A 23,567-nucleotide genomic window follows, 5' to 3' on the forward strand; every position below is an offset into this window, starting at 1 on the left:
CTGCTGACACCTTGATTTTGGATTTCTAGCCTCCAGACCTAAGACGATACAGGTCTGTTGCTAAAGCTGCTCAGCCGTGGTACCTTGTTAGCGGCCCCAGCCGGCTGACAGGGTCTCCCCCCCAGGCTCCCACTGCCATCTAAGCCGACCGTGCTCTTCTTGCAGAACCCTCGAGGAAGAGCTGCCGTTGCTCCTTTCCTGTGTTGCTAATCTCCTTCTCCCTGCACTCGGGCTGGTTCAGGAGCCCAGAAGGCAAAGCCCTGGGCCTGGGTGGCGTGATCGTTGCAGAGGAAGGCACGCCTCTCACTTCGTGTTTGGACTCTGTGCCGCTGTCCATGGAGCCCAAGATTTGTTCAACTGCTATTGAACCACACTCCTGGCTCACTCGAGTTTACAGCCCATGAGGAGCCCCGGGCCTTGCTCACCACTATTGCTGTCAAAAAGCCGCATCTTCCACATCCAGCCCTTTCCTATTTATTTTTTCCAGATTGAGGTTCTATCTTGGATGGTGGCCACAGGGATGTGTTGTAGGCTTTTCCATCTGCATGCAGAACCTTTGGCCCTATTACATTTTAACACACCCACTCCTTGCTTGGGGCATGGGTGTAGGGACCAGAGTTGCTTTTCCTCCCTCGATGTACAAGGTAACACTGTTAGCTTGGGGTCATGCACTGATCTAACATTCTGTCGCCAGCATTCCCAGATATAACATTGATAAAACAGGAAACAGTTCGTATAAAGCACATATGAAAGGACCCTGTTGAACAGGAAGTGGGAGAGAACACAGTAGTAGCTAGCTCTGGAGAGTGCATTCAAAGTTGCTGTGAATTTGTTAATAAAACTTGGGACTGGTAGCTCAACCAACTAAAAAGTCGAACCAGCTTGGCCCTTACCTGCCTCCCATCCAATTAGCAAGCACTCACTGAGGGCTTGTGCCCCCGGAATAAGAGCCATAAACACACTATCTTCTCTATAAAGCAGTATCTCCAGGTATTTGTTTTGTTTTGTTTTTTGTGTATTTTTTTTTAAGATTTTATTTATTTATTTGACAGAGACAGAGACAGCCAGCGAGAGAGGGAACACAAGCAGGGGGAGTGGGAGAGGAAGAAGCAGGCTCATAGCAGAGGAGCCTGATATGGAGCCCGATCCCATAACGCGTGGATCACGCCCTGAGCCGAAGGCAGACGCCCAACCGCGGTGCCACCCAGGCGCCCCTGTTTTTTGTGTTTTTTAGTTCAATTAATTAACATATGATGTATTATTGGTTTCAGAGGTAGAGGTCAGTGATTCCTCAGTCTTACATAACACCCAGTGCTCATGACCTCACATGCCGTCCTTAGCATCCATCACCCAGTTACCCCATCCCTCCACCCCTCTCCCCTCCAGCAACCCTCAGTTTGCTTCCGATGATTAAGAGTCTCTTATGGTTTGTCTCGTGGTACTTGTCCTTTGTATTCTGCTTGAACGCCTTCATTCTAGTGTTCCAAGATAATGATCAAGCCCGTTTTACTCCAACCATGCCATCTATAATTTTTCAGACTCACGAGTCTTAAATATATATCCTTCTAGACTTCCACTTCTGGCCATATGGCAGACAAGATGAGCAGAGAATCCCTCCCCATATAGCACACTGAAAAATGATGGGTTCCATGCAAAAAGCATCTTCTACTTACTCATGAATGAGCTGGTGGGAAAGTAAGGGAATTCTCTGGAGGCCAGAAATGACAAGAAAGCAGTAATCCAGGGGGATAAGCACATCCCCAGAGGGACTTTTCCCTGGAGTGTCTGCTCATCTCTGGCACCGAGAATATGGGTTTTAACAGGCCACACGTGAGGGGGCTAGGAGACAAAGCCAGGGACTGAGCCCTCTGCCTAAAGCTAGGAACCTCAAAGGACAACACCCTGAAAGGTGAGTAAGAGTAAAACCCACACTGAAGAAGACCATGGGAATATGTGGCTATTTGGGTCTTGGAAAATTCCTAAGCCCAAGGCCACCCTGACAGAGTTTTGGTGCCTGAAATCACCCTGAGTGACCAAAATATCTCTAGCTACGTTTTTTTAAGCGTTTATTTTTAGGGGCTCCTGGGTGGCTCAGTCAGTTAAGCGTCTGACTTCAGCTCCAGTCATGATCTCGGGGTCCTGGGATCCAGCCCCATGTGAGGCTTCATGCTCATCGGGAAATCAGCTTGTCCCTCTCTCTCTCCTTCTGCCCCTCCCTCTGCTCGTGCTCTCTCTCTCTTAAATAAATACAATCTTTTTTTAAAAGAGTTTATTTTTAAGTAATCTACACACCCAGCATGGGGCTTGAACTCACAGCCCTGAGCTCAAGAGTCACACTCTTCACCAATGAGCCAGCCAGTTAATTTATAAACTATAAATTTAGTTTATAGTGACCCCAATGTATTAATGTTTCTGGGTACAAGACTGAATCAAACAGAGTCTCACTATAAGCCCAGCCCCCACCTGGCTCCCACAGGGAGAACGCTGGGGAGCTCACAACAGGAAATCACTAGACACTTGAGAAAACGCCCCCAAGAGCCCTAGTGCCTGGTGTCGGCAGCACGTCTAGGCATGCGTCCCTTCGGTATTAACCCCACCAGTTTTCACAGCGCAGGAGTCAGCCTTGGGAGCCCACAGTTTCTGGAGTGCCCTTCAGAAAGTTTTATTTGTTCAGGGCAAACTGCCAGGCCTAAAGTACGGTGTTTCTTTGTAATAGTAAATCATTACATTCAATGATACTTTGAGTTCTTTCAAAACTCTTGTGTGGATGTCACCTGATCTCATTAGCTTGTTCTCCAGTAGGTGTAGAACCTTGGGGTCACCAGCACGACTTCACGTAGACCCTCTGACTATTTGTGGGGCCAGCGATCTCATTTCTTGGAATCTATCCTTAGGAAGTCCTCAGCGCTGTCTTTAATGATCATGCACAGAGATGGTTTGCTTTTCCTGTGGTGCTGCCACCAAAGTGTCTTCTTTGATTATTGTCTCTTTTCCCCCGTCTTGATGTCAGTGCCGTTATTTCCTCTTCTCGTCAAGATTATGATAAAGATAACAATAACTGAGATAAGTAACGTGCATCAAGGGCTCACCGTGCGCCAAGTGCTTTGCTCTGCACTTTATACACATTTAGTCATTTAGTTCCCACAGAGACGTTGTGAGGTTAGCATCGCCATTATCAGCTACCAGTTATTATCGGTAATTATCAAATGTTATAATTACCAGTTATTAATTATCATCGTTTTATGGATGAAAAAACTGCAAGTTGAGAGAGAGAGGTTATTAAAAAGCCCCAGACATGGGGCACCTGGGTGGCTCAATCAGTTGAGCCTCCCACTCTTGGTTTGATCTCAGGGCCGTGGGATCGAGCCCCGTGTCGGGCTCCCTGCTCAGCAGGGAGTCTGCTTGAGATTCTCTCTCTCTCCCTCTCCCTCTGCTCCTCCCTCTGCTCAAGCTTTCTCTCACTCTCTAAAAATAAATAAATCTTTTTTTTTTGTTTAAAGCCCCAAACACATAACCTGTTAATGGTGGAGTTGAGACTTGAACTCAGCTCTTTTTGACTCTAATTTTTACGCCTGGAATAAGTACACTGTGCCTCGTACCTGGAGAAGCTGGAGGCGGCCTCACCAGTTTCTGAAGTCATCCCATGGATCGGCAGTATCTCAGGGAAGAGTGTCCTAGATGTCTCCGTTTCTTGTCCAGTGGGGCAGAACCTGCTCATTGCTACACAGACCTCTGCCCTGTCTGCCCCAAGGAGCTCAGCTGTCCTATTTTTTCCCTGCTGGCTGCTTTTGCTCAGATTCTCGCCATCCAGCCAGCTCACAGATTCTGTATCCCAGGTCGTGAATCTTCGTAAGTCTTAGCCAATCGTGGTAATCCCATCACCTATGCTCTGATGGTTCTTGGCACGGATATGTCATGTTTTTCAAGCTGAAGAGTCATGAAAGCCTGCTGGGAATGGGGATGGGGGTAGAATTATGAGATTTTCCTTGCTCTTAAAAGGACACACAAGACCGAAGACAGCCCAGTCTCCTTTACAACCTTTACATCTCAATTCTGTGCAGTTTCTGGAAAATGTCTTCCATATCTTTGGGAAAGAGGAAAGCTTTTGTCTTATTCACCAACCTGTCTCCGCCCCTCCCTTCTTCACACACACACCTGACATGAGAGATGCTTCTGGAAAGTTTCTGTCAGTGAAACCTGCATTCCCACAGTGCAAACCAATATTTGAGTAGCATTTATCAGAAGCACCTGTGGGCATTTGGGGGTGGGGCGGGGGTGGGGGTAGGGCGGATTGAACATACATAAAAAGTAGTCAATGCTCAATGGAATAAAAATCCCAAGAGATTGTTAGGATCCTGAAAGAAAGGGGATGTGAGGAAGGTTCTGGACAAAGAGGACTTCAGGAGGGGATAAGCATCGGAGAGCTGGCCCGGGATAAATCTCTGCTGGCTGAGATGGCTGAAAATGTTAAATATTCACCTTGAGTTGATTCCAGGCTGCACGGTTATAGTCTCCCTCATTTATTCAGAAACTGAGGGATTAAATCTATTGTGCACAACAGTTTTCTGTGTCATGGACTTTTCCTGGGTCTGGAAGCTGAAGAAGAAGGGGCTGTTCCAAACCAGGGAGCCCGGACACGACAGCAGCAGGCAGTGGTACTTCGGGGGCAGAAGGAAAAGTGGCAACACCGCTGACCTTGGAGCAGCCCCTAGAAATAGAGGAATTCTGAAATAATTAATGGTACAGCTGCTCGATGGAATACTACATAGCTATTAAAATGACAATTATCCATTCTGTGAAGCAAAATGTGAAATGTTAATGATACGATATTAAGAGCTTTTAAATAGCACACAAGAGGGGTGCCTAGCTGGCTCAGTCGGTAGAGGGTGCGACTCTTGATCTTGCGGTTGTGAGTTCAAGCCACACGTTGGGCATAGAGATTACTTAATAAAAAATATTTTATTTTAGTTTTTTTTTTATCACAGAAAAGCCAATTCATTATTACTAAAGTTAGCATTTGTGGAGGACTATAAGTCACATATTAGCGGTCTCATCAATAATGTGACCATTATCTGTAATAGAAATTTTCAAAAATAAAATTATATACATATATAATGTAATACAAATATTTTTCCATCCTTTAATTTCCAAAGCATGCTCAGTCACCCCTGACTGACTGATCGTACATAAATATCCTTTTATGATAGGCCAGGACATCCATGTTATCCCAGTTACAGAAAAACCAATGCAAAATTGTGTTACGTGACTTCCTTGCCTGGTATTATAAGACTAAGTGTGTGCGCATATATATTTTTAAATCTCTTTATTCCCATTCCATCCTTTTGGCTAAATTTTATTCATATGATATCCGCCCTTCTTATAGTCCCTACCCTTGTGAAAGGCATCATTATCCAGTCCCCCCAGTCAAATCTTCTCCATCCCCCCACCTCTAGTCATCAGATGCTAACAAGACATCTTCTTAAATCTTTCTGGAATGATCTCTTCTCCACTAGAATTCCCTTTTGCAAGTCCATTTCTTCCTAAGTCTGACATGAAAGATTTACCCATTTATTTGACAGAGTGAGAGAGCGAACAAGCAGGGGGAGCTGCAGGCAGAGGGAGAGAAGCAGACTCCCCGCTGAGCAGGGAGCCCAATGCGGGACTCGATCCCAGGATCCTGGGATCATAAGCCGAGCCAAAGGCAGACGCTTAACCGACTGAGCCACCAGGCGCCCCTGACATGAAAGACCGTAATTGCTGTCCCAGTTTTCTTTACTCAGTAGTTACAGCTCCAGGTCTGTGTGCTTTTGCTGTTCTTGTATCCTGCTCATAGTCTTACTGACAGTAGCACAAATGCGGTTTTTAGTCTCTTTCTGCTCTGCAGCAGTTGGTTTAAAGCGTGCAGGGGAAGTTTGAGACCGAGACTTTATCACTGACGATTCCTTTAAGAATGTAACTGGATTTTTCTTGCCTGTTGCACCAGGATGATTGGTCTTGATTCCCTATTCCAGCCATCACCTCCAGCTTATCGACCTCCGCCTCCATGTTGGAGAGTTGACCAAGAAAAAAGATTTAAAAAAAGACCAGTACACATGATGTCACCTCAATCAGATTGGGCTTTTCCAGGTGGCAAGAAGCAAAGTTAGGCTCTTTTGTTGGCAAGGGATTTATTGTATATGAGGACGCGCGGGGAGATGGGGCCGCAGGTTGCACTGACATAACAGAACGTAATTTGCCGCCTGAAGGTGACTAGGGCTGTCACCTCATTCTGCTGTGGGCCCTCAGTACTAGATGGCTGCCACCTGCAAGATCTGCATGTGGTGACCAGCCCCTCACTTTGTTTCCATGGTTCAGTTTCTTTTTTTTTTTTTTTAAGATTTTTTATTTATTTATTTGACAGAGACAGCCAGCGAGAGAGGGAACACAAGCAGGGGGAGTGGGAGAGGAAGAAGCAGGCTCACAGCAGAGGAGCCTGATGTGGGGCTCGATCCCAGAACGCCGGGATCACGCCCTGAGCCGAAGGCAGACGCTTAATGACTGAGCCACCCAGGCGCCCCCATGGTTCAGTTTCTCTCTCTCCTCAAACCTCTGTGTACTCGTGATTTTTCATGCTTCTATCACCTAGTGGTTTACAATTACTGATTTCTGCTTCCGCTGCTTTTTTTTTTTTAAGGTGAACACTTTGCTACACTCATTTTTTTAAAGTTTATTTATTTTTCTTTAGTAATCTCTACACCCAGCGTGAGGCTTGAACTCACGACCCCGAGATCAAGAGTCGCGTGCTCTACCCACTGAGCCAGCCAGGCTCCCCTTGCCCTGCTTTCTGATTGTTTAAATGTGTATTTCCCATTGAAACTCCCCAGGAAAGGGAATCTAATGGTCTAGTTCCCTGCTGTTCCATTAGAGCTCTCAGGCCAGGCCATTTCCATACTTCCACCGGTCAGGATTTATGTAAGCTGTGTTTCTGTCAGGTGCCCAAACCCAATCAGTTCAACTCTGGTCTGAAAAGTGGTCACGCAACATGAATGTAGCAGCTACTTTAGGCACACCAGCCACCTATCCAATACAACTGTGGTTTTGAACTATGTTTAAAATAATAAATAAAAAAGATATGGGGCTCCTGGGTGGCTCAGTTGGTTAAGCGTCTGCCTTTGGCTCAGGTCATGATCCCGGGGTCCTGGGATTGAGCCCCATGTCATGTTGGGCTCCCTGCTCCACGGGGAGCCTGCTTCTCCCTCTCCCTCTGCCTGCAGCTCCCCCTGCTTGTGCTCTCTCTGTGTCAAAATAAATAAAATCTTAAAAAATAATAAATAAAAAAAATACGACATATATACGAAAGCACAGAGGGAAGGGATAAGTGAGAGCCATCACAGACCGGTTAGGGGGAGGGACTAGAAGTGATTATTTTTCTCCACTTTGCAATTTTCATTTAATGATACTGTAATTGCTTTTTAGTTTTCAAGGTTTTTTGTTTTGGTTTGGTTTTCGGTTTTTGGTTTTTTAAGTAATCTCTCCCAAGCAATAGGAGTCATGCACCCACTACTAAGTTCAGTCTCTCTCCTGAACTTGACTTGGAACATAGAGCAAATTTACAACCAGAAAGCCCGGTCACCCTTGCACAAGAAAGTGGAGCAAGGTCGACTTTCTCAGGTAGAAGTGAGAGCCAGAGTTGTAGGTCGTGAAAGCACCCTGAGGGCAAAAGTTTTCAGGGTAAACTCCTTTCAAACTGCTATAATTGCATATGCCACCTGGGCAAAACAGACTCTTACAGCAACGTTGGTTGTGTAAATACGTCCTTTGTCCACAGGCCAAATGTTTGAAAACGCCACGCACCTCAACTCGCCGACATCTCCAGAGCCAGAGAGAAGCTACCACGGCAGTTTTGCGAAACCGGCCGCCCCTGGTTTCATTTTGATCTTCCTCTGCTGACACACCCTTGTTTCAGGTGCTCTGCCACAGACATGCAATTACGAAGAATTATTATTGCTTGATAATAACTATAATTACTGGATGGAAAGGACGGGAGAAATCGAATTATCATATGGACTGGTGTGTGAGCCGGGCAGCCTGTGGTTCGTCTGAACCCCGCCTCCTGTCCGTCGCCGGCGTTAACTGCCCGCGCGCACAAGCCGGGCGGGGGAACCTCGCGGCTGGAGGTTTGAGCCGAGCACCCAGGGCGGGAGCCGGCTCCGGCGACTCGGGAACCGAGATGCAAGATCCTCCTGCGCTCCTAGAGAGAACCCGGAAGCGCAGCGCAGTCCCGGAAGGCGAGGTGCTGACACACTTCCGGCCTTTGTGACTCATTGTGTCTGTGTCGAGGCGTCGGGAGGGCCTAGGTCCGTGTGCAGCGCCCTTCGGCCGGCCTGAGCCCCAGAGTCAGCTCCCCTTTCTCGCCCAGCGCCCCCAGGCCGCTCCCGGGGCTCACGGTGAGACTTGGGGCCGGCCTCTGGGGAGGGCGGGCGGCGCCGCAGGGTGTGTGTGTGTGAGGGTGGGCTCTGCAGCTGCGGCCCCGGGGTCCCCTCCAGGCGGCCCGGGCGGAGTGTGGACAGAGCCCAAGCCCCTGTCCGTCCCCAGGCCCGGCGGTTGGAAGCGCCGTCCCCCGGAGACGTCCCGCCCCGCCCCCGGGTCTAGGCGGGGAGGGGGCGAGGGTCTAGTGGCCGGGGGTGCACGGAGGTCTAGGGAGAAGCCATCTGCGGGTCCCTTCCGGGCCCCTCGCCCGCAGTGTCGTCATCGTCATTTGACGTTTCTGAGAACCGGGTTCTGAGCGAGCCGACCCCTGTCTTATTTTACTGCCCTCCCTTCGTCGCCATTTGCTTTGATTCCAATGAGAGGTGGTTTTTTTTTTTTTTTTCGGGGTCCTTCAGGACCTCGAGGTGAAATATGCGGAAGGCCGAGCAATGGACACGTTTCGAGGTGCCGCTGACGTGTTTCCAAATCACCTGCTTCTCACGCCACCCCCACCCCCAAGCGGCGATTAAAGAGTATTCGAAGCTTAGAGTAGATAAAGACGTAATTCAGATCTAGTAGAGATTTTATACATCCCACTCTCTCTTTCCGCCTTGCGGAATATTTTGAAGATCTTTAAAAATTATCTGTCCAGAAGATTAGCTGGATTTTTCCCCCCAGTTCTGGGTAGTTACTCTGCTTGTCTTGGAGTGGGCGAAGAGTGAAGGGAGTTTGTGGAAATTGCGCCAGGCCATGAGGAGACTGATTGCCTGAGTGACCTTGGGTAATACAGGACTCTTCTCCAGCTCTCAGTTTTGTCATCTTTAAATAAAATGAACTCGATTTTCTCAAAAGGCCCTTCCAACTTTGAAATTATTTGGTCAGTGTAATCGAAAAATTCTGCTACAGTTTAGCCTGACACGGCGCCCCTCCCCTCCCTTTCCTGCAGTGCCGCCAGTGCACAATAAGATACTTTCATTATAGAGAGTGGCTGTTACATGGCCTGGGACCAAAGAAAGCATTTATTGTACGGGCCAGTGCTAGGCGGATTGGAGGTGGTCAGTAAATACTTGTTGAATGGAATTGTGGAGAATTCATTGTAACCAGATCAACGAAGTACTGTTAGTATACATGCTGGCCAAATGTGGAGAAATAGCTTACATTACATAGGGAACCATAATGATAATTTGCCTCAGAATGTATCTCCCAAGTTTGTGTTGTCTCTCAATTACCGTTCAAGATGCCTGTTCGTTATTTCAGGCAGTTTTCACCAGTGTTAAAGTATAAACAGGGAAGCTAGCTACTTAATATACAGTCTTTTATTGATTCTCTGCGTGATCTAAACATGTAATTTTTTTTCTAACTTTATATTGCATCTAAATACAGGTGAATTGTTATGATAAATTTTGCCTTTTCATTCTGAGGTAGTCTTGGTATTCTTTGGGTAGGTAGCTGTCTTTTAAAGGGTGCTTTTTCATATTTAAAAAAAAATTGGGGGGGGTGCCTGGGTGGCTCAGTCATTGGGCGTCTGCCTTCGGCTCAGGGCGTGATCCCGGAGTTCTGGGATTGAGCCCCGAGTCAGGCTCCTCTGTGGGAAGCCTGCTTCTTCCTCCCCCACTCCCCCAGCTTGTGTTCCTTCTCTCGCTGGCTGTCTCTCTGTCAAATAAATAAATAAAATCTTTTAAAAAATAAAAAAATTAGGGGCGCCTGGGTGGCACAGCGGTTAAGCGCCTGCCTTCGGCTCAGGGCGTGATCCCGGCGTTTTGGGATCGAGCCCCACATCAGGCTCCTCCGCTATGAGCCTGCTTCTTCCTCTCCCACTCCCCCTGCTTGTGTTCCCTCTCTTGCTGGCTGTCTCTATCTCTGTCAAATAAATAAATAAAATCTTAAAAAAAAAATAAAGTAAAAAATAAATTAAAAAAATAAAATAAAAATTGGGGGCGCCTGGGTGGCTGAGTCGGTTAAGTGTCTGCCTTCGGCTCAGGTCATGATCCCGGGGTCCTGGGATTGAGCCCCGTGTCAGTGGGGGGCCTGCTTCTCCCTCTCTCTCTGTTGCTCCCCCTCCTTGTGCTCTCTCGCATTCTCTCTCAAATAAATAAAATCTTAATTTTTTTTTAAAGCTTTTGATTTTTCAATTATTGGGAGGGAGTTGCAGTTTGTTTAAACTTTCAAGACTATGCCCTGGAAAATATACCGGCATGTTTAGAAAATAGCCTTTGAAATAAACTGAGCTTGTAACTCCAAGCCCTTTTTGTAAGAAAACCGTTGATATTTATCCTCGGTGAGAACCAGTTGCTGGGGGTAATCTTATCTAAATCGGATAGAGTGTCAATGTTTTTCAGCTGAGAGGGACCCCAGAGGTAGTTTTCTGCTCCCCTCCCCCGTGTGCCAGATAAGGATACTAAGTGCCGGAGAGGTTAAATAACTCATTTGGGGATGTGTCACTTCTTTGTGGAAGACTAGAATGTAGGTTTTTCCAACCTGTGCTGCTTTCAGTATTACAGGAATTCTCCTGGTGCTTAGTCTTTTAAGTGGGCTGAAAATTGTAAAGCACAGTTACATCTCTTACTGTGTATTGAAAAAAATTAAAACGCCTCTCTAGTGCCTTCAAAATGCCAGACACTGTTTTAAGTGCCTTATGTCTGTTAACTCATGTAATCCTCACAACAACTCTGTGAGGAAATTAACATTTTTTATCCCTGTCGCACAAATGCAGAGAGAGATTAACCTGCCTAAACTTATCGGCCGGTACGTGGTGGTACAGCTTACTGAAACTCTTCCCGGTAACCCCTGGGGGTAATTTGAGGGCAGCATTGAGTGCTGCATGAGTGGGCACAAAAATAATAACACCATAAATTCAATCAATTATTTCTTAAAAACTAATGTTTGCAGGGAATTGTACTAAATGGTCTAAGAGGTACAGAGAAGCCTACCTTAGGGCGCCTGGCTGGCTCAGTTGGTGGACTGGTGACTCTTGTTCTCAGGTTGGTAGGTTCGAGCCTCACATTGTGTGTAGAGTTGAGCTTACTTAAGAAAAAGGAAACAAAGAAGCATGCCCTTAGGAGTAGTCCAGTTGAGGAAGAAGGCATGAAAAATTAAATTACAGAGAAAGATCAGAACTTCCATGACAGATGCTTGGCAGAGAGCATTTGGGCCAGAAGTGTAGAGAGAGGAGAAAAGATTGCTTGCTGAGATCATCTGAGAAACCTAAAATAAAACCCAGCCCTTCCACTGCACTGCTGTTGAGACTTCTCTCTTTCCTAGAGTAGGAACAGAGATGTTGAGGGATGGGGGAGAGGACCTGTCATAACTGGTGGAAGAGGGAATGTGCCCGTGCCCTCATCTCTGTCCCTTTGGGTCTCACTTCCTCTTCAGTCTCTTCCTGTTGAGTCCCACTGACTCAAGAAGTAACCCACTCTTTTTTTTTTTTTTTCCCAAGCAAGCTCTGCGCCCATGATGAGGCTCGAACTCACAACCCCGATATCAAGAGTTGCATACTCCACCGACTGAGCCGGCCAACTGCCCCAAAAAGCATTCTACTCTTTATTTTTTTAAAGATTTTATTTGTTTGTCTGAGAGAGAGCACAAGCAGGGGGAGTGTCAGGCAGAGGGAGAAACAGGTTCCCTGCTGAGCAGGGAGCCCGATGTGGGAGATGTGGGACTCGATCCCAGGACCCTGGAATCGTGACCTGAGATGAAGGCAGATGCTTAACCACTGAACTACCCAGGCGTCCCAATATTCCACTATTTAAAACCCTGGCCTAGGTGGGACACAAATCAAGATTCCTTTCCTTCATCCTCCTTGGGATAGCCAAGACAGGATAACATTTTCATAGAAATAGAGATTTCTGATGCTAGGCTAGTTTCCGCACCTGTCTTGCTCAGTTACCCTGTTGGATGGTCCCCCCCCCGCCCGGTTAGATTTGAGATGATTCCTACTCGCATCTCCTGCTGTGTCTCCTTAGCCACACCGCTCTCCGGTGCAAACAGCAGATGAGGCCCATTCCTGGGTGATTGTCCTTCACAGTCACCTTCATAGCCCCCCCCTAAAAAGAATCTGTGTCTGCGCAGAAGCTCTTCCTTACCCACGTGTTGGGACAGAATGAGCTCTGTGTGATGGTTAACTGAGGGGTCCCACAGACCGAATTTCAAATCCTGGCTCTACCATTTAATTGCTGTATGACCTTGGGTGTGTTATTTAACGTCCACAAACCTTAGTTTGGTTAGTGTAAAGTGAGATGATAATTGTAGTTATTACCTGCTAAGATTGTTAGGTGAAAGACTTAATATCTGGCACGTGGAAAGCACTCAGTGAACATCCGCTTTTACTGTTACGCCTCTGAGTGAATGTTCTTAACAGCGATGAGGGGCGAGCGGCATTTTAGCTGCGCTCTGAAGTGATTAAGGAGGATTTGAAAAGCCAGAGAGCACTGGGAGAGGAAATCCCAGGCTTTGATGTGATGTGAAAAAAGGATGGCGATCAGAATCCAAGGCCTGTTTAGGAGACACTCATTTCGTGGATGGAAAAGGGTCACGCAGGAGAGGGGAGGAAATCGATGATGGACAGTGACGCGTGAGGGGAAGCTGGGACCAGGTGCTGGAGGGTGGTGCCTGGAAGGCCACAGAGTGTTTGTGGAGCCCGAATCCACGTGAGGAGAGGAGTCCAGGAAGGTGAGATGGTGGGTGTTAGTGACTGAGGTACTAGTAGAATATCTGATCGCTGATTGCCACTCAAGGGAAGTAAGTGGCAGGGGAGCGGTGAGATTTTGCGTACTTCTTATTTCTTCTGCCCCGTATAACGGAATTAAACTGCCAGGTCCTCTGGCTGGTAAAGTACAAAGAAGACTTGCCGTCTTTGAGGGGCTTAGAATTTAGTTGGGAGGGGATAGGAACTGCAGCCCAAATGATAACGGAAGGAGAATATATGTGGCATACATAGGATCAAAGAAAGATTGAGGGTGTTCAAAAGAGGAAGGTGTCTTGTTTAATTTGGAATGTCAGGAGAGGTTTTACATCTTGAAGAGTAAGTAAAAATTTGACCACCAAAGTTGTTACGGTGGGAAATTGTGCACAGCAGAGGCGTGAAGATGGAACATCACACACTGTGCGTGGGGAACGTGAATGGCCAGACAGGCTGAAATATGGGGGGGTCACTACTACGAAAAGTAGTGGGAGGTAAGACTGGAGAAGTAGACTAGGGGGTGTTCTTTGAACACGATATTGGTAGATACCAAGGATTCACTGACGCTAGTTGAGGGGAAGGAGGGAATGACCAGAAGCATTTGTGGGGAATCCTGCACCGACCTGTTTGTCGTTCTTGTGGGACTGGGGAGAGATTGCAGCTGGGGGACCCCGTCACCAGTCAGGCAGGGGATCTGGAGCCTGAATTAGGGTGGTGGGAAGTAATTGTTGGAGGCGTAGCAGGAAAAGGCAGTCTTTCTTTTGACTTTTCAGAATGAAATTAGAGAAACTAAGGCACATAGGAATCCTTTAGCCTCCAGTTGGGAAGAAGCTAGCCAAAGAGTGATCGCTCAGACTCTTCTGGTGGAGGACGCATTGCTGTGGGAGTCTTGGCTATTCTGATTCCCCAGCTCCAGGCTGGCTCTTGCTAGAAGCTGCCTTGTTGACACATCGTTACTTCTCTGGCTCCTCTAGCGCTGGTGTTGAAACCTCCTTAGAACGTTTCGCACATTCTGCTTTGTACTATAATTATTTGTGTAAAAATAGGAATAAGGCTTCTCATCTTTGTATTCCCCTCAGTCTAGGAGGACACTTTGCATATTGTAGATGTGGAGAGATGTTTAGGAAATCGAATGATTGTAACTGAAGGACTTCAGGAAAGCTGCTCTGAAGTTGAAAACATACATGTACTGCATCGAGGAGGGTGGGCGCAGAGCGGGTCTGAAGGAGGTCAGCGGGAAGGGCTGGAAGATGGTTTGCACGGGGCTTTGCCAACTTAAAATCGTTGAGAAAAATGACTGAACTCCCACATTCTTTCAGTTTATATAGAAAGCCTTTTTGAATGTAACGTTCTCCGCTGTTCTCATAGTCTGCTACTTTAATAAGGATTTTAATTTTTTTAAGGACAAAAAAAGTAAGATAGAAAAACCAATCCCAAGGGGAAGAAAGGGATAAAGAAAGGGGGGGGGGTAATCAGAAGGGGGAATGAAACATGAGAGACTATGGACTATGAGAAACAAACTGAGGACTTCAGAGGGGAGGGGGGTGGGGGAATGGGATAGACCGGTGATGGGTAGTAAGGAGGGCACGTATTGCATGGTGCACTGGGTGTTATACACAACTAATGAATCATCGAGCCTTACATCGGAAACCGGGGATGTACTGTATGGTGACTAACATAATATAATAAAAAAATCAATAAATTAAAAAAAAAAAAGAAAAAAAAAAGAAAAACCAATCCTGTGATAAATGTCAGATTAGAATCATAGTCTTTAGCACTAAAACAGGCCTCTCTAGAGCTCGCTTCGGCAGCACATACACGAAAATTGGACTGACGCGGAGAAGGTGAGCACGGCCTCTGCGCAGGGACGACGTGCAAATTCATGAAGCGTTCCGCTCAAAACAAAACAAACCAGAGAGTTATCTCCAAATCTTTTTTTGGACACACGTTCCTTTCTGTAAAAATTATTTCTCAAAATTGTGTACATGTACAAAATTTGTACATGTACAAAATTGATACATGTATCCCAGCATTTTATATAATCAAACAAAAAATACGTTAAATTGTGCTATTGAGAAATAAGTTTTGTGCTTTAAATGCACGTGATCCGTTTTCCACCAAAATTACTAATAATCTTTTTAATGAGAGCCATGTAATTAAAAATGCTTTGCTTGGGGCGCCTGGGTGGCTCAGTCGTTGGGCGTCTGCCTTCGGCTCAGGGCGTGATCCCGGCGTTATGGGATCGAGCCCCACATCAGGCTCCTCTGCTGGAAGCCTGCTTCTTCCTCTCCCACTCCCCCTGTTTGTGTTCCCTCTCTCACTGGCTGTCTCTCTCTGTCGAATAAATAAATAAAAATCTTTATTAAAAAAAATGCTTTGCTAGTTTAAAATTCCTGACTTTAGGGGCGCCTGGGTAGCTCCCTCAGCTAAGCGTCTGCCTTCCGCTCAGGTCGTGATCTCAGGGTCCTGGGATGGAGCCCCATGTCTGGCTCCCTGCTCAGTGGGGAGCCTGCTTCTCCCTCTCACTCCCCCTGCCTGTGTGGGCTCTCTCTCTCTCTCTATCTCTCTCTCTCTCAAATAAATAAACAAAATCTTAAAAAATAAATAAAATTTCTGGCTTTGGATGGTACAGCACGTGGATGCTGTGTTTCTAAAGCTTGAATTTGGTGCTGTTGAGCTGAAAAAGATGCCTCCCAAAGATTAGTCCGTTCAGGTGGAAGAAACACATTGTCAGCTCTGCGTAGTAACTCATGATTGGTCCTGTGTAGCATGCTAAATTTTGGTTGTGGAAATTCGGCTAGTACATTTCCATTTTCCATACCTTTAAATCACCTGTTCTTAAAAACTAATCAAAAGCCGGGGTGCCTGACTGGCTCAGTCAGTAGGGCAGGATCTTGCAGGTCATGAGTTCAAGTCCCACACTGGCCATAGAGGCTACTTTTATAAAAGCTAATCAAAAGGTGTTTTATGTTTTTAAAAAACAGATTTTTAAGATCCATAAAAGTCGTCATTTGGAAGATTTTATTTAAATAGTAGAAAATATTTACAAGTTTTACAGACGTATAGATGGTGAGGTTTTTCCGGGATACTTAGTATCATTTTTTGGCAGTTAAAATCACATAACAGTGGAGACTGTTTCCCAGCATACAGCTCTTCTCAGAATAGTCTTTTCTAGCACCTTTTTTTTCCCTAAAGCAGCTACTTTGGTCACTTATTGGTTGACATCTTGTTTGATTTAGCTTGACATTGGTTTTTCCTTCCTAATCTGGGTGAGTAAAACCTTCCTGTAGACAGAAGCTTCCTCTGTGCCATTTGTTTCTTCACGTGTGTTTGCACCGTTAGTATTTCTTCAAGTTGTAGTTTCTCTGCCAGAGTCTTGAAGCTGCTTGTCTTTTTTCTTTTCTTTTGAGCTATAATTGACATATGACAATATATTAGTTGCAGGTGTACAATGTCATGATTTGATATTTGGGCAAAATGATCACAGTAAATCTAGTTAACTTCTGTCACCATGGTTATAATTTTTTTTGCTTTTTTTAAAAATTAAAGATATTTATTTATTTGAGAGAGTGAGTGAGAGAGAGAGAGCATACAAGACGGGGGAGGGTCAGAGGGAGAAACAGACTCCCCGCTGAATGGGGAGCCTGTTGCAGGGCTGGATCCTGGGATTCCAGAATCTTGACCTGAATGGTAGGCAGACGCTAAACCAACGGAGCCACCTAGGTACCCAAAATGTTTTTTCTTGTGATGAGAATTTTTAAGATCGCTTTGCAAATTCAAATATGCAACACAGTATCATTATCTCTGGTCACCACGTTGTACATTATATTCCTATGGCTTACTTATTTTAGACCTGGAAGTGTATCATTTGACCCCCTTCACCCAGTTTGCCCAGCCCCCATACTTGTTTCTTTTATGAAGGCAGGATTCATTCAAGCCAGATAAAAGAATCCATTATTCCACATAACTGGTCTCAGATAAACTGGGAAATATCACAATACCTAAAGGTGAGCAAGTGAAATAAGGGCATTTTGGCAGCTCTGCGTGGGGGAGGGAGGCTCCCACTTTTTCCTTGGGACACACTTGGTGACATGGGACAGTTCGGCTTTGAACCAAGGGAGGTGTTGATGGCAGTCGCAACCCGCCGTCTATGAATGGCGCTAGCGGTTGTGCCTCCTTGCTAGGGCCGTTGTGGGAGGAAGTAAGATGATGGGTGTACTGCTTGAAGCCAGGTGCCTGGCACCCTGCTAACACTCGGCTCTCGCTGGGCTGAGTGCTGTAAAACATGGTGGCATAACCTGCCTCCCCCCCGGAGGTTAGGTGTTCAGACTCAGCCAGACACCCCAACGGTGGAATTGGTCTGTTGGAGGTTTCTCTTTCCAGACTCTTTTTTTTTTTTTTTTTTTTTTAAGATTTTACTTACCAGAGAGAAAGACAGCACGGGTGGAGGGAGGGAGGGGCAGAGGGAAAGGGAGAAGCCGACTCCCTGCTGAGCTGGGATTCCCAGGACCCAGGGATCATGACCTGAGCCTAAGTCAGATGCTTAACTGACTGAGCCACCCAGGCACCCCTTTAAGATTTTATTTGTAAGTACTCTCTACACCCAGTGTGGAGCTCGAACTCACAACCCCAAGATCAAGAGTGTCACTTGCTCTCCCGACCGAGGCAGCCAGGATCCCCTCTGCAAACGTTAATATATAAAGTGACAGTGAAAACAGTGTGCCTCTGGAGGCTTTTTCTTTTGCTGTTCAGAGGGGTTTTCAGTGCCTTGTGTGAGGTGCTAACACAAGTCACTTTTCATGAAGGTACTAATAATTTTGTTCACTGTGTCAGGAACAGCACCGAAACATATCAGCAAACATCTCCTAAGCCAGGAAGGAGAGCACAGACCCTGTTTGGATCAAGTCCGCCCCCTGAGCCTGAATGATGACTGCAGAGTCCAGGGAAGCCACGGGTCTGTCCCCCCAGGCCGCCCAGGAGAAGGACGGGATCGTAATAGTGAAGGTAGAAGAGGAAGATGAAGAAGACCACATGTGGGGGCAGGATTCCAGCCTGCAGGAGACGCCTCCTCCCGACCCAGAGATTTTCCGCCAACGGTTCAGGCACTTCTGTTACCAGAACACATTTGGGCCCCGAGAGGCTCTGAGTCGACTGAAGGAACTTTGTCATCAGTGGCTACGACCCGAGATCAACACCAAGGAGCAGATCCTGGAGCTGCTGGTGCTGGAGCAGTTCCTTTCCATCCTGCCCAAGGAGCTCCAAGTCTGGCTGCAGGAATACCGTCCCGATAGTGGGGAGGAGGCCGTGACCCTTCTGGAAGATCTGGAGCTTGATTTATCAGGACAGCAGGTAAGAAGGGGTGAAACCGACTGTGTGCACGCAGCGCATGGGCTTTAAGCCTGGAGCCAAGAGCAGGTTACAGTTGAAAGCTGGCACGAGTCGTCCTTGTGGTGGTTACTCTTTCTGCTCTGCTTGGGTGCGGAAAGCTGTGCTGGCCGCCTTCTCCTGCATCCACTGGCCCACTTACCCTCTTTTTGTGTAAATTCCTATTTAAAAAGTGATTTACCCACAAGCCCACCCTGTTTGTCCTCAGGTCCCGGGTCAAGTTCATGGACCTGAGATGCTCGCAAGGGGGATGGTGCCTCTGGATCCAGTGCAGGAGTCCTCGAGCTTTGACCTTCATCATGAGGCCACCCAGTCCCATTTCAAGCATTCATCTCGGAAACCTCGCCTCTTACAGTCACGCGGTAAGAAGCAAGGTTTCATGTGGGGAAAAGCAAACTATTCGGGATGGGGATGCCCTCTCTGTGTTGTTGAGGGCTTGTAATAAAAAAAAAAAAAAAAAAAAAAAAGCATGATTGTTTTTTATCATTATACATTATTGTCATTATTACTAAAATATTGGGGGATATCTAACTTACAGACCAACCTCAGGAGTTAATGTTACTGAGAAGGTAAATGAAATGTATGTCATGAACTTGGGTGGACATTACATTATTCTTGGAATTGTTAGCATTTTGAATGCCCAGCAGATTTTTTTTCTTTTTTTTTTTTTAATAGGAAATTGCTGGGAAGAGAGGTAGTATATTTCCAGCCTGGGTTTTGAGACACTCTGGTTAATGTCATAAGCTACCTTGAAAAGGATCATTTGTTAAATTCATTTTATTTAAAATGTATAAAAATGTTGTAGAGCCTCTTTTTCTAGCTTTCAGAAATTTCAAACAGTGGGGAAAGGATGGAAAAAATATCTTGTTTTTGTTTGAGGAACATGAGGGAAAAAATCATTTCAAGGTCATATATAAAAATCGGTTAATTTTTTTTTCTTTGAGGGAAGTATTAGCAATATTTTTATCCAATTTAAAAATCAAAGCAGGTGCATAGAATATCAGTAAAAACAACATATTAAAAGTCCAGTTTTCAAGAAGGCACGTTCCTTAACCAGTGTGTTCATTTGTGCTGACACTTAAGGCGGAAATATTAGAGCTTCAGAAAACATTCTCTTCTGTGTGTTCTGGAGGAATCTGCAAATCAGCGCGTTGACATGATTGGTCCACCAGTGTCCATCCGGTCCCACTCATGTCCGGGACAGGGCTTGCGAGGTCTCCCCACACTCCACAAGGGGAAAATCAGAAAGTTGAAGAGGCCATTTGTAGTTTTCAGTGCCAGATTAAAGCTTCCTGTCGCCAGAGTAGCAGTTTTAGAGACCCTGGCACGTGGAGTTGATAGTAAATAGTTCTCCAGGGAATTCAGCCTTATGCATTTATTCTTAATTCCCTCCCAGCAGTACTCCTCTTCCAGCGTCTTTCCTAATTCTTGGAAGGTTAAAATGCTAGATACTTGGTCTTTCTGCACATTTTGCTTTAGCTTGTCTTACAACGATATGGTCTGAAATAGTCACAAGATTTAGTAATTCAGTTTCAAATTCATTTCTCTTATGTCTTTGCAGTTCAGTAACCCCATCTGTTTATCCAGTAACGTTTCCAAATCTAATACTACTTGGCAAGGGAAGATTTTAATTTTGTGGTTAAAAATGGGTATAGTTGTTCTTACACGTTGCCGTTTGTGTGATCGTCTGATAGACGTCTTGCATTAATTAGATCAGTGCCGAGCCACACTTTTGCGTACTACTAAATGTCTCATCAACATTTGAACCTTGTATGTGTTTGATCAAAAAACTGTGGCTAAGTGAGGGAGAAAAGTAGGAGGACAAAAAATGACCAGAAAAGACCCCCTTCATGCCCTGTGTTTCAAGATACTACTCCTAAAGGTTGTTAATGCTTGTGTTGTATTTTCCACACCTGAATGAGATTGTGACGCTCTGGTACTGTTCCTTGGACTGGAGAAAATTAAATTGTGAGCCAGACTTGAATTATGAGCCGAAAGTTACCCACTCCCATTGGTAAGGGAGGACAGGAAGCCGGGTTGTAATTCTGGGTCTGCCATTCTTAGCTGTGTGACATTAGGCAAGTCATTCACTCCCTTGGCATTTGGTTTCCCCCTCTTTAAACTAAAGGGATTGGACCAGGGGATTTTAAGGACCCTTTTATGGACTCCTTGTGACCCCTGCCTAAAAGTCTGGGGAAGCAGAGGTCGTGCTTTTTCTTCGTTAGAGTCTCTGTAGTTAGTTACCTGTTCTGTAGTTGAACACTGAACATCGAACATTCTGGGGCAGGAAAGCGAGTGCCCTGGGCCCTTCTTGGAGGGGAGGCCCAGAGTAGAGCTGGTTTTACTCACAGCCCCTTTCTCCTCCCTCAGCTCTCCCTGCCACCCACGTTCCTGCCCCTCCTCACGAGGGGGGCCCCAGAGACCAGGCGATGGCATCTGCACTATTCGCGGCAGACCCCCAGGTGAGCAGTGGGCCCCCTGCCTTCCTGAGACCCTCGTGTCTGCGTCTCTTCCTGGAGCTCTTCAGCTCTCTCCACCCGGGACACAATCTTGATGCCCCTTCCCACAGAGTAACCCCACTCCCACCCTCCCCATCCACCACAGCCTGGCATGACCACCTTTTCTTTCCCAGTATCCCGTAGGTTGCAGTCAACTCTGTCCCTGACTCCAAGTTTGTTTGGGTGATGGGATTGTCCCTGAGCTTTGGGAGAACTGAGTGTGGGGATCTCATATTATTTCAGGCAATGGTGAAGATCGAGGACATGGCCGTGTCCCTCATCCTGGAGGAATGGGGATGTCAGAACCTGGCTCGGAGGAATCTCAATAGGGACAACAGGCAGGAGAATTATGGGAACGTGTTTTCCCAGGGTAAGACTGTTGCAGGATTATTGTCTAAGATTGTTTTGCGTCTTTTTTTCATTAGTTGTGCGATCTCTGATGTGTTCAGTTGAGAGTTGACAAGGATTGAGAGACTACCGAGCCCCTTTTCTTCAGGCCAGGTAGAGAAGGAGCACGTTTGTGTTCATTTAACCCCCAAAGCCTGATACTGTGAGTCCCCAGTTCCAAGTGGATTTTTCACTTTTAGGTAGTTTTTGCTGTTTGAAGTCAAAAATACTCTTTATGTTCTGAGTTCTCACCTCTTCAACCACTCTGATACCTAGGATTCTTCTCCAGTCCCCGTTGCTTGTAATGGAGGTGCCTCTGTCGAGGGGATGGCATCTGTATTTCTGGTGGTAGAGGTCCGGGCGAGACCTGATCATCAGTCTAATCCTAACCTAGGACTGCATTCCTGGACTTCACAGGCATCCTTCCGTGGGCTTTCTGTCTTCTTCCATCCTGTGAGCGTGGCTCCACAGCAGCTTTGTGTAATTACTCATGACTTGGGCCTGTGACCTCCCTCACGATTAGGATTCCCCGTGTCCCAACCTAACGGTGATCTTCCATGGAGAGGTCTGCTCCCGGACGTGTAGTAAGAACAAGAACAAGCCCTCAGAGGCATCAGCCAGATAAGACAAGGTGACACGATTGACAAACATTCCCATTTGTCCCCTTCCCTCAATGCCTGGCAGACAGTACCGCAAAGCAGCTCTCAAGTAAGTTGTGCCGTGGGACGGTGCGACTTCCACAGTGCAGCTTCTGCCTGGGGAGGGCAGAGGGAGGGGGAGTGAAGGGGACTGAAGAAGCCTCAGGTTTTGTTCTGAACCATAGACCTAACCGGGCGATAGTTTCTTGGTACTTGCTCTTCGGACCAGATTCTGAAAATTAAGCCAAAGAACTGATCTGTGTTTCTGAGCTGGGTATTACCTACCCCGTGATAACTTCAAAAAGCAAACAAAACTTGGGGACAGTCTGGGAATTATCCCAATAACCAAGGACTTTGGCTTGGCATTCAAAAGAAGTGGACCAATTTCCTCTTCTTCCGATTGGTTCAGTATTTGTGGTGCTTTCATCACTAAAGTCGGGGCTTAGATACTATTCAGCTTTCCGTGGTTGCATTCGGGGGCCTCTTTGGGATAATGCAGACCCACTTGGAAAGGGCTCTTAAAGCCAACTACATAAAGAATAGAGTCGCAGTAACTTGGGGATTTTCTCTTGGGAAATTTATCTATTTCCTAGATAAGTGTAAACAGCTATAAAATAGTGCATGTTCATTGAACAGTTTTCACTCTCAATTTGAAAATAATGACACACGGAATCTAGCAGACTACAGTAAAGATGCATTCCAGTGTCTTAACGTGCTGGTGGCCAAATGACAGGATCAGCTTTGCATTTGTGAGATTTTAGTTTTCTACATCATCTCCTTCATGGCCCATATCCAGAATTGTTTTCAGTTTCTTTTCTGTTCTCAGGTATTCTCAGTGGTCTGTCAGTGAAGGTTTCAATTACGTTTACTGATGCCCCAGCCAACTTCCTCACCCTCGTCTCTAATACTTGAGCACTGTCAGCTCTGTGCTGCTCTTGCTGGAGGAGAGAAATTCCTGTGTCTGAAGACCCATGTAACCCGCCAAGTCCAGAGCTCCTGTGCTGTCCCTTAACCATGGACTTGATAAAAACCTCACAGAATCGGAGTATTCACTTTTCCTTTGTTAACTATGTATATGCCTTCCTTTGTGGACTAGTAACGCTTTCCGTTTCTAGAAGGGACCTGTCCATTCTCTTTGTTCAAACTCACACTTAATATTTTAGAAACAGAACATGATTTTTTTTAATGTGTATTCCTTCATATTAATTATTGGGTGACCAAATCCTTAAACTGTGAATTGTGACCTCTTATGTTCCTTCTTTCCTCATCCCTTCCTTCCCTAACTGGTTCTGTTCCCTCTTCTCTTCCCCGCGCCCTCACCCCATGCTCCCTCTGCTGTCCTCCCACTCAGCCCGCCCTCTCCTTCCCCAGCTCTACTCCCTGTTGTCCCGATTCTTTCCCCCTGTTTTTCTCCAGTTTTATCCCCAGTTAATACTATGAGGTCATTTTGCAGGCATGTAGAAGCTTCCAGGAAAACAGTGTCAGTTGATTAACCCACATATTCAAAAGAAAATGGTGCCATTTGTATTTTCT

At 46.2% G+C, this 23,567-nt stretch overlaps 1 protein-coding gene, 1 long non-coding RNA gene and 2 other non-coding genes across 5 annotated transcripts in view; 2 read left to right on the forward strand and 2 right to left on the reverse strand.

The window, feature by feature from the left end:
• Positions 1-1,300: 1,300 nt before the first annotated feature.
• Positions 1,301-7,959, reverse strand: LOC103670004. Of its 2 annotated transcripts, none has more exons than XR_570473.2 (4): positions 7,834-7,959; positions 4,480-4,708; positions 3,600-3,945; positions 1,301-3,024 (listed from the first exon to the last, which is right to left on the reverse strand). It is a non-coding gene; the product is annotated as an uncharacterized LOC103670004 (long non-coding RNA). The 2 variants fall into 2 exon arrangements; XR_570472.2 differs by having other exon boundaries at positions 3,600-3,948.
• On the reverse strand, positions 6,734-6,806 carry TRNAK-CUU. The gene has a single exon. It is a non-coding gene; the product is annotated as a tRNA-Lys (tRNA).
• A 329-nt stretch (positions 7,960-8,288) lies between the features above and the next one.
• LOC103670106 (zinc finger protein 3) overlaps positions 8,289-23,567 on the forward strand; it is a 61,448-nt gene continuing 46,169 nt past the window's right edge. The window contains exons 1-5 of the mRNA XM_040634819.1: positions 8,289-8,426; positions 17,960-18,475; positions 18,720-18,873; positions 20,882-20,973; positions 21,253-21,379. Of these exons, the coding sequence (XP_040490753.1) occupies positions 18,050-18,475; positions 18,720-18,873; positions 20,882-20,973; positions 21,253-21,379 (799 nt within the window). The 5' untranslated portion in view covers positions 8,289-8,426; positions 17,960-18,049. The remainder of the gene's footprint in view (positions 8,427-17,959; positions 18,476-18,719; positions 18,874-20,881; positions 20,974-21,252; positions 21,380-23,567) is intronic.
• Positions 14,922-15,028, forward strand: LOC121104147. Its single transcript, XR_005836510.1, has one exon. It is a non-coding gene; the product is annotated as a U6 spliceosomal RNA (small nuclear RNA).

The sequence above is a fragment of the Ursus maritimus genome, unplaced genomic scaffold (assembly GCF_017311325.1).
Source record: "Ursus maritimus isolate PB19 unplaced genomic scaffold, ASM1731132v1 scaffold_2, whole genome shotgun sequence".
NCBI classification, from domain to species: Eukaryota; Metazoa; Chordata; class Mammalia; order Carnivora; family Ursidae; genus Ursus; species Ursus maritimus.